Below are 10,752 nucleotides of genomic sequence, written 5' to 3'. Positions count from 1 at the left end.
GCCACCTTAGGTGTATGTGGCTGGCGCCTTAGCCGGTTGAGCTATAGGCGCTGAGCCGGCTTTAAATAATTTTAATGGTATAACCAATGTTAGACATTTTTTAGAGGCTGACTTGCTCCGGGTTACATTCAGTGGCAAGTTAGGACGAGAAGAAAGGGTTTCCAGATTCCAGGATCCTGCAAGGAACTCATCCTTTCCTACCTGTATTCACGCAGGATGGGGGAACAGGCCCAGCACAAGCACCACTCATGCCACTTATTGATAGAACGATTGAACTTGCTGGGGTGGCATTACGCTTACTTCATATAATTTTACTTCCACTTCATGATACCAACAATTGTCATCCTACCAAACACTTGCTAGCATTGTGCCCTTTCCCCCTTTGGAACACTTTTTAAGGAAATGAAATTACTGAGGGATTTATTTAAATTGAAGATTGAATTTTGCTATACATTCTCATTTGGTTCCCATAGCAACAATTCAAATTAGACAATCTGCCTCTAAATTACTTATTGTTATTAGAACTCAATTTCATGTCTCTGTTAAAACAGAATAACATGAAATAAAGGCCTTGAGAAAAAAATATACCCCAACTAATTGACTATGAAAATAGGCTTAAGAACACTGAATTTAAATTTAACTTATGTGTAAGCTGTAAAGCAGCAATTGTGTCTCTACTATAAACAACAGGAGTGACCTAATTGCATACAAATATTTCCATGTGAATAAAACTTCTTCCTGGGAAAAAGATACTACTCACGTTATGAACTTATGAAGAAAAAACCCATCTTTATTTTATATTCATCTTATTCCAAAAAGTTATTTGTGAATGCAGGTATAAAGATAAAATCAGAATCTACAAAGATGGCAAAGATTGAGAAGGGAAAATCTTTCAATGGACTTAATTTTTAAAATGTCAACTTAATACCATGCTAGGTCTGTATATTTCTGTTCTACTGCATAATCCCTTATTTTTCAGTTGAGGCCCTGGGATGATCATAAAAAAGAAACATTCCTAGGAAGTGATTACACCACAGGGAGAAAACCAATCATGAAGGCTGAGGTTTTGTATGGTCCTTTTGTTCTCCTGCATAGATCCCTAGTGTACTGAATAGAGTAAATCTATGTAGGGATGATGATGACAGTTTGATGTCATTTATTGACTAGGTATATGATATACCAATCACTGTTCTGAATGTTAAACTTCTATTAATTCGCATCAAGCGTATGAAGCATATATAATTAATCTTCCCAATAGTTTGTAAGTACCTATTCTTACAACTTTTCTAAATCTATTTCTCTAATGAAAGACTCCTAAAGCATCACCAATCTCTTCATATCCCAACCAACTCAATGGAAGGAGTAGGGCAGACAAAATAATATTTCCTAAAAGTCGAATAACTGTACAGATAAATAAATTTCACATTTTTTCTTTTTCACAGACTGTATTGCCTTAGTAGAAGCATTTAAAGCCAATAGCTTCCAGGTTACATTCAGTGACAGTTAGGAATGGAAAAAAGGTTTCCAGATTCCAGGATCCTGAGAGGGAACTCATCCTTTCCTACCTGTATTCACATAGGATGGGTGAACAGGCCCAGCACACATGCCATTTACTGACTGAACTTACTGGTGTGGCATTATGTAATGTGGGAACAAGGTCATTCCTTAAAAATCCACAGACCCTCCCTTCCCCACACCTCTCAACTGAAGGTTGACCAGCATGAAGGTTGGTCCTAACAACAAACCTTCATTTTTTTGCTCTTATTTTCTTCCTATCATAGATTAATCCATATTCCATTATCCTTCAGGCTCCTGGATCAGAACCTCCTTTATGATTTGTCTTGAATATATAATTTGCTACAAGTAATAGCAACATCATGCAATATGGCCAGAAACACTTCTTACTTAAAATCAGATTTATCCTTAATAAAAAGTCTCCCATTCAAGCTCTACCAATATCCTACAACCACTATGACCAACTTCCATTAATAAATATGTGAACAATTCTAAAATTCATCCATGTGCAATATGGTAAAATGTTTGGAGAAATCCTGCTTTAAAAAGCAGCAGATCTGAAGATGGCAAATGGAACAGTCCTGGGCTGTACTATTCTGCTTCTCAGCAAGTGTAATAACTTAGGGCTTGATTCATATATCCAGGAGAAGTATTACTCAGTGTTTTTTCCCTCATAACTCACTGAAAATATGACACACCAGACAGTGAGTTTGAACCTCAAGACACGTGGCAGAGACATGGGAAAACAGCAATATGCAGGTAAGTCTGCCACAATAAGGGAAAAGGCAGAGCAGATATGCCTTTCTGCTTCTCAAATATACATACCATAGTGTAATTGTGAGCCACTTTGTGCAAATCTGTACAACCTTGGGCATCAGCAAAAGAACGGATTCCCAGACAGTTGGATGGGTGAAGCTGTTTCATTAAAAACTTACAGCATGCTTCTACAACCTGTGAAAGCTGAAGAAGGCAAGCTGTAGATAATAGGCACTCAATATTATCTTCTTTTAATTCAAGGCGGCCTGAATGATAACAAGAAATTCCATTAGCTGTGGAACTACCTCAGTCTTATTGTATAAAATAACTGATGTTAACAGTAGTATTTCTAAATAACAGCTCATTACATATATTACAGACCTAGACAGTTTAAGACACATTCATAAAAGAAAAAACAAGTACTAAATGTGGAAAACATTTATTAGCTCTTCACAATCTTTACTAAAATGAAAAACTAGAATAAAAACTAAAATAAAAACTATACATAATGACTTATTTTCAGAATTTAAAAATTTTGCACTGATTAGTAATATAGATCTACTATACCCAAATATATAATACTCAATTTTTAAATGTAAAACCTTGATATTACATAACTCATCCAATTATTAGTATTTTAAAATACCATTCAAGAGCTTAATTATGATAATCATTTTAAAGGCTTTAATGTGGAATTTTAACTTATATAAGCATCACCAGAGGTGCTGAGAACAATGGCAGAATTAACTGTTAGCTATGATTTATTAGAAGCAGAAATCAGAAATCTAATAATACAATATGAATCTAAGAGGTTTTAATTTACATTTTCAGACTTACTACCTGTATATGCGTACTGAATCAAGGACCACAATGAATTCGGTTCTACACCTTCCATTTTTATCTCTTCTTGTCTTGCTTCTCTGACATCGTTAGTAAACATGGCAGCGAAATAATCTGAGACAGAGGACAGCACCAATCTGACAACACATTAGGAAAAAAAAAAACAATGACCACATTCAAGTTGATGTTCATTAATAAATGCTGTTGTTTCTTCTTCTTTAAAATTTGTTACCCATGGAAAGTGCATGGTACAGGGAAACAGATTTTAAGTTTGACAAATTGCTTTGTGGTCTGCTTCTTTCCTTTAAATAATAAATTACCATTACTGAAAATTTTCTGCTGAGGTAAATGATTTACCTGCTCACTATTCAAATATCACTTTATAACATCCAGAAAGCAAGCTGCAAGCCCATAGCATTAAATCAACTCTACACAAAAGGGAAAAAATGTAAAGGTTATTTTCTGTTGATCATTTTTGAAAATAACCTAAGGTATTTTAAAAAACTGTATCTGTGGGAATAGTGAAGGTATGGAAGACATTGGAAAATTGTTTCAGCAAGTTACTTTTAACGCCTATGTTAAATTTTTAATATTATAGTATATTTTAATATTTTGTTATGTATTTGTTATGTCACTATATATATGTATTAGCTATGTCTCTTCAGATATTTGATAGTCTCATAAGAATAGTTATAAACATATGTGTGTGTGTGTGTATATATATATATATATATTTTTTTTTTTTTTTTTGAGACAGAGTCTCACTTTGTTGCCCTTGGTGGAGTGCTGTGGTATCAAATCTCATCACAAGCTCAAACTCTTGCCTCAGCCTCCCAACTAGCTGAGACTATAGGCACCTGCCACAATACCTGGCTATTTATAGAGATAGGGTCTCACTCTTCTTCAGCCTGGTCTCAAACTCCTGAGCTCAGGCAATCCACCTGCCTCAGCCTCCCAGAGTGCTAGAATCATAGGTGTGAATCATCAAAATAAATATATATTTTTGAGACATGCATGTTTTTCACTTGATAATGTCTTGAATATATTTCCATGTCAATATACTTACACTGATGTACTTTATTCATTTTTTTAAAGAAATAAAAATATGTTGCTCCCTTTGTGTCCTTCTCTACTTTTATTCTCCTCCCTCCCCAGGAATAGCATTTCTGAGTCACAAGATTCACCAAATTGCTCTCTAAATGCCTATACACATTTAGACACTCCCCCCCATAAGTATAAGACTAACATCTCCCCTACAATACTGTCGGATGTTAAAATTTTTGGCCACCTGTAGAGTTCTGATTGTTTTAATTTCTATTTTAATTTCTGTTCATCTACTTGCTAGTGAAGTTTTCAAATGTTTATTGGCCATTCATATTCCTTCTTCAGAGAATTGTCTATTCATCCATTCATTCATTCCTTTAGTCATTCACTGAACAAATACTGATGTGTACCAAATAAGGACTGGCACTGTTTCAGATATTAAAGTCTATCAGGGCACAAAACAGTCGGAAAAAACCTCTAAGGAGGTTTTACATTTAGAGGGCAGGGAGAGAGTGAACCGTAGAAGTAAATTCTATAGTAAATAAAAGGTGGTGCTGGGGGAAAAATGTAGTATAAAGGGAAGTGGAGAAAGGGTAGTGAGTTTAAACTGGTGGCCTCCCTGGGAGGTGAAGGAGATGCAGGGTTTACTCACACAGGTATCTGGACATAGCACTGGGGCAGGAATAGCTGATGTAAAAGTACAAGTGCAGGGGCAACAGGCCTGCACGTACCAGGAACTACAAGGGGGTGCAGGTGGCTTGTGCAGAGTGAGGAAGGGGAGCACCAGGACAGAACGTCAGAGAGGCAATGGCAGGCTGGATCACGCCAGCCACATGCTGTGACATGAGGCGTCACTGAAAGGTTTGATCAGAGGAGCGATGGAGTCTGAGTTCCTTTTATAAGGATCACTCTGGTTGCTGTGGTTAAAAACAGAATGCAGGGGAGACTAGATGCAGGGAGACCAGTTAGGAGGCTCTTGCATTAGTAATCTAAGTGAGATGGTGATGGCTTGCACAAGCATGGCAGATAAGGTAAGGAGTTCAGTTTTGGAAATTTGAATTTGAGCTACCTCTGTGAAATTCAGGGTGAAATATCTTTTCTTTTCTTTTCTTTTTTTTTTTTTTTTGAGACGGAGCCTCAAGCTATCCCCCTGGGTAGAGTGCCATGGCCTCACAGCTCATAGCAACCTCCAACTCCTGGGCTCAAGTGAGTCTCCTGCCTCAGGCTCCCAAGTAGCTGGGACCACAGGCGCCGGCCACAGCGCCGGCCATTTTTTGGTTGCAGCCATCATTGTTGTTTGGCGGGCCCGGGCTGGGGATTTGAACCCGCCACCTTAGGTGTATGTGGCTGGCGCCTTAGCCGATTGAGCCACAGGCGCCGAGCCTGAAATATCTTTTCTAACAAACCATGCTCATAACATGGACTTTTGGTCACAGGATATAGTAGTATCTCAATAAATGTATGCTAACTGAGTGACTAAAACAGTAAGCTCAAACCATTCTTCCTAATGATTTTACTTCTACTTTGGAGAGCTTAAAAAAAAAAAAATCAACCTCTGGGACAGAGTTAATTAGTTTTGAAGGGCATTAATTAAAAAACCTTTGAGAATCATAGTGGTGATTAACAATGAGCAATTGAATATAGAATTATGAGAAGAAAATGAATTATTCTTTATTAAGCAGCTCTTTTCTTCTTCTTCTTCAAGAAATAATACATCATTTGTGACAAAGGCTTTTTTCCCAAAGCTACTTTTTATACTTATTATAGATGAGCAAACAGAAGTGGGGATAGATGTGGCTATTTCAAAACTCCTAAGACTTTCTGCTACTCCATTTCTTCAGCTTTTTTTCTTTTTCTTTTCTTTTTTGTTTTTTTAGCTTTTTTTCTTAAAAATAACCACTACCTCTAATTTCCATTGAGTTTATTTAAGGTAGTAATAGGTAGAACATGGGATGAAAGCTGCTTACAGTAGCTAAAATCCACTAATTTATCTGAGGCTTGGGTGTTTTGTTTCTGTGCTTCCACAAAGGGAAAATTATCCTTTTAGGATCATTTAATATGTAATAATTTCATGTGGCTGTTTTCTGGGTAGAAATTCTGTGATACCCCTTCCCCAAAACATGATAGTTAATTGGAGTAAGTTACCTTAATATATGCAACTAAATTATCAAGGAACTATTTCACACATGTAGAAATGCAGAAAACAATTACCTGTGAGCTGGAATTCTGCGATCACCAGCGACTAAAATTACATCACATAACTGTTTATGTCTCAGATAGTTTTCCATTTTTTTAAAGGTTTGCTCGGCATGATTAAGGGCTTGGAAAAATTCATCTGATGAACATGGCTCCATAGTATGGCAGGATGATGTGTGACTACTATTGGAAGTCCTGAAAAGAAAGAAAACATGGATTTTGAAATATCCCTATCACATTAAAAAGGTTTTTCCTATTAAGTCCTATTTAAGCCTTCAAAGGCAATAGAAGAAATCGATGCTACTTATCAATATTAATGTATAGTCATTCATCATTTTAGTCTTTTAAAACCAATGATGACTGAAGTCAGACTTGTTTTGTGAACACTGAGTGAACATGACATGTTAGTTAATAGCTACACATATTCTTTGCAGTACCTGTTTTTGAGGTCTTTCTTTTCTCTGTTAAACCCAACATCTCTGCTAAAGAAGTGCCAAGCTATGTTCATATTGAGAACCGTATCTCCTAATATTATATTTAAGGGCCTAAGAGATCATTCTATGAATAAAAAGGAAGAAGTTTGGTATAACTTCTGATAGGATATGTGTTGCTTTCCATGCCACAGTTTATAAATTGCAATTATGGTTTCCTATTTCATTGTAGTAACTGGGCAGAGATTAAAAAATTTTTTTCAATAAAAATACAAAGCAATGGTTAAGCCAAAAGGAAAAAAAAAAGAGAGAGAGAGAAAGATCATTATATTCTTATCTTTGAAGGCAGAAAGACAGTGTAACTATTTTAGAGATACAAACCCAAGTCATCCTTTACTTAAAAAAAAAAAAAAATACTGTATGGGCCAGGCACAGTGGCTCACACCTGTAATCCTAGTACTTGGGAGGCTGAGGCAGGTGGATTGTCTGAGCTCATGGGTTTGAGACTAGCCTGAGCTCAGAGCGAGACTTTGTCTCTAAACGTCTAAAAAATAGCCAGGCAGTATTGTGGATGCCTGTAGTCCCAGCTATTTGGGAGGCTGGGGCAAGAGAATTGGCTTGAGCCCAACAGCTTGAGGTTGCTGTGAGCTATGATTCCACAGCACTCTATTGAGGGTGACAAAGTAAGACTGTCACAGCACTCTATCGAGGGTGACATAGTAAGATTCTCAAAAAAAAAAAAAAAAAAAAAAGGTTATCCCCAGTTCATTTGTAAAATATATTGCCATAAAAAGTGTTATGAATAATTCTTGTAATATTCTGGCCAGTCCTCAAAAGTGTAACTATAACTTTTATTACAGATTAAAGCAATTTGATAGCATAATCCAGGTGTCTAAAATTTTATCTGAAATTTCCAAATTATAATATGAAGTATATGAGTTATGTTTCCATTTGACTCACTGATGGAAACTGTGGAAAAAGTAAAAATATTAGTACTAAAAATGAAGTCTTGAGTCCACACCCTCCCCACCTCTACCACCAAACCCCCTCTCCAGGATCACTTAAATCAAGTAAACAACATCTGTTGGTTATGCAAGTAACCACCAAACCACCTACTGTGCCATAGCTTTGTTCTCATTTCTCATCAGATCTTCTTTTAAGGATATTATGATTCTGACAAATGCTTTGTTGAATCAAGCTTCATGATATTTTAAGAGAATCTTCTTAATATAACTAATAATCTTATCAAAAAATAAAAAGTTACTTATCTCTTAAAGTAAAGGGGACTGAAACCAAGGAGATTAAGTGTCTTGCCAAGAGTCATAGATTCTGGTAGAGATAAGGGTTATTGTAGAGACTTACTGTGTGTTCACCAAAACCCCTTCACCTTCCCCCTGAGAATATAGCTAGATGACATTTCCCAACTATTCTTGCAATTAGGTATGGTCTTATAATGGAATGTACTGTGTTACATCACATGGTTCACCTTAAAGCGGTGAAGGACAGGCATGGTTTTCCCAAACTCTGTCTCCCTGCCTGCAGGCTGAAAGAAGACTGAGGACTCAGATGAAAGAAAAAATAAGATACGTAAAAGATCACTCAAGCAAGAACACTCACATGGAACTGAAATTTATCTGTTTTAGAAGTTAGCAGTGCCTTGACCAATAAATATTTTGACTTAAATCCTCCCAGTCCCATGCATTTTCAGTGTCATATAAATATAAGCACTAATTATCTTGGAAGATAATTATCAGTAATGATAATAGAAGTGAAATATGTATTATCTAGAACGGATGTGCTGTACACAATGACTATTATTGGTGTGATGACTTGAAGAACTCCGCACAATATACTCAACTTCACATTTAAAGTCATTATTCTATCCTAGCACTCTGGGAGGCTGAGGCTGGTAGATTGCCTGAGCATACAGGTTCAAGACCAGCCTGAACCAGAGCGAGAACCCATCTCTAAAAACAGCTGGGTGTTGTGGTGGGCATCTGTACTCCTAGCTACTCAGGAGGTTGAGGCAGGAGAATCACTTGAGCCCAAGACTTTGAGGTTGCTGTGAGCTATGATGCCATGGCACTCTACCAAGGGGAACAAAGTGAGACTGTCTCCCCCACCCACCAAACAAAATAAATAAAATAAAGTTATTATTCTAAAAATGTATTGAGTAATGTGTAATTTTATATGTTACTTATATAAATAAATGGGAATTCAAAACTATTTTAAAATCTAGGAGAAAGCATAACATAAGCCAAGAAATAATGTGGGAAGAAAACATTTCTCAATAAAATGAAATTTTATACCACCAAGTGATTACAAGAGCATTAGTGATTTAAGGAGGAGAGAGAATTATAATTATCTAATTTTTGTAAGACATAAAGTCTTTCAAAGAACAAGATAAGGTAAATAAATTGGTACTTCTTTCTTAGGACTCCTATATTTTTATCCCATTTTTTGTACTTTGCATCGAATTATCAGTAATGACTAAACAGTGAGTTAGTTCAATGGTTTTTGAGTGATTAACTGCCATTGGCATTCAACATAAATGCTAATCAATGTTAAATTTATTTTACATTGTTATTACAGTTACTAAGTTACTTCAGGCTACTTTACATGTAGGCATGATATAAGCCTAAGGAGGTAAGCCACCTCTTTTCTTGTTGAGAACCTTTAGGGATTTTGGTACCCATGAAATAAATCAGAATAACCTGGGGAGCATTTCAGCATCTGTGTCTACAGCCTCATTCCCTAAGTCACTAGATCCGAGGTGAGATTAGAACACTGGATTTTAAAATAATTTTATATTTACTACAACACAATATTGTACTACAATGTAGTGCAATAATATATGTAATGGAATTCAATATATATATCCTAAAGCTATTAAAGTTTTTGAAAAAGAAAAAACTAATTTTATTTTTAATAGGCCAATAATAATTGTATATATTTACAGGGTACAATGTGATGTTTCCATACATGTATATATTTTAGACTGCCCAAATCAGGCTAGTTAGAAAATCTATGTAACCTCAAATATTTATCATTTCTTTGTGATAAGAACACTTAAAATCCTTTCTGTTAGCTATCTGAAATATACATTTTTACTTTTTTTTGAAATAGAGTCTTACCCTATTGCCCTGGGTAGAGTGCAGTGGTGTCCTAACTCACAGCAACCTCAAACTGTCAAGCTCAAGTGATCTCCTTGCTTCAGCTTCCCAAGTAGCTGGGACTTCAGGTGCCCACCACAATGCCCATTAGTTTTTTTCTATTTTTTTTAGTAGAGATGAGGGCATCACTCTTGCTCAGGCTGGTCTTGAACTCCTGAGCTCAAACAATCCACTTGCCTTAGCCTCCCAGAGGGCTAGGATTACAGGTGTGAGATACCATGCCTGGTCCTTGAAATATACATTAGTCACCTTGCAATAGGACACAAACTTTTTCCTCCTAACTGTAAGTTCGTCCCTACTGACCCACATCTCTCCTCTCTGTCCACTTTCTATCTTCTATCTCTGGTAAGCATCATTATACACTCTACTTCTAAGAATCTGACTTTTTTAGATTCCACATACAGTATGAGTGACATCATACAGTAGAATACTGTATTTTTTAAAAGGTCTATAGGTGATCGTAACCTATATCATAGGCTGAAGATCACTGGTATATACTTCAATACAAAATCAGCATGTGGGCTTGGCACCCATAGCACGGTAGTTATGGTGTCAGCCACATATACTGAGGATGGCAGGTTCAACCTGGTCCGGGCCAGCTAAACAACAATGACAACTGCAACAAAAAAAAAGTTGGGAGTTGTGGCAGGCACCTGTAGTCCCAGCTACTTGGGAGGCTGAGGCAAGAGAATCGCTTCAGCCCGAGAGTTTGAGGTTGCTGTGAGCTGTGATACCATAGCATAATGTGACCAGATTTTAACATTGGTAAAGCAGGACACCATTTGGGGGGGGAGGGC

The 10,752-nt window shown here is 36.5% G+C and overlaps 1 protein-coding gene across 2 annotated transcripts in view; it reads right to left on the bottom strand.

Annotated features, from left to right (window-relative positions):
* The window catches only part of KLHL5 (kelch like family member 5), a 47,506-nt gene that overhangs the window by 25,039 nt on the left and 11,715 nt on the right, over positions 1–10,752 (bottom strand). For both annotated transcript variants that reach the window (XR_002775937.1, XM_003800681.3), the window contains exons 2-4: positions 6,367–6,546; positions 3,112–3,248; positions 2,341–2,537 (exon numbers count right to left, since the gene is read on the bottom strand). Coding sequence is in view for 1 of the 2 variants with exons in the window: in XM_003800681.3 (XP_003800729.2) it covers positions 2,341–2,537; positions 3,112–3,248; positions 6,367–6,546 (514 nt within the window). In the remaining variant the exon portion in view is untranslated. The remainder of the gene's footprint in view (positions 1–2,340; positions 2,538–3,111; positions 3,249–6,366; positions 6,547–10,752) is intronic.

The sequence above is a fragment of the Otolemur garnettii genome, unplaced genomic scaffold (genome assembly GCF_000181295.1).
Source record: "Otolemur garnettii isolate 467f Iridium unplaced genomic scaffold, OtoGar3 scaffold00181, whole genome shotgun sequence".
In the NCBI taxonomy this organism is placed as follows: domain Eukaryota; kingdom Metazoa; phylum Chordata; class Mammalia; order Primates; family Galagidae; genus Otolemur; species Otolemur garnettii.
This window is presented reverse-complemented; position numbering and strand designations above follow the sequence as displayed.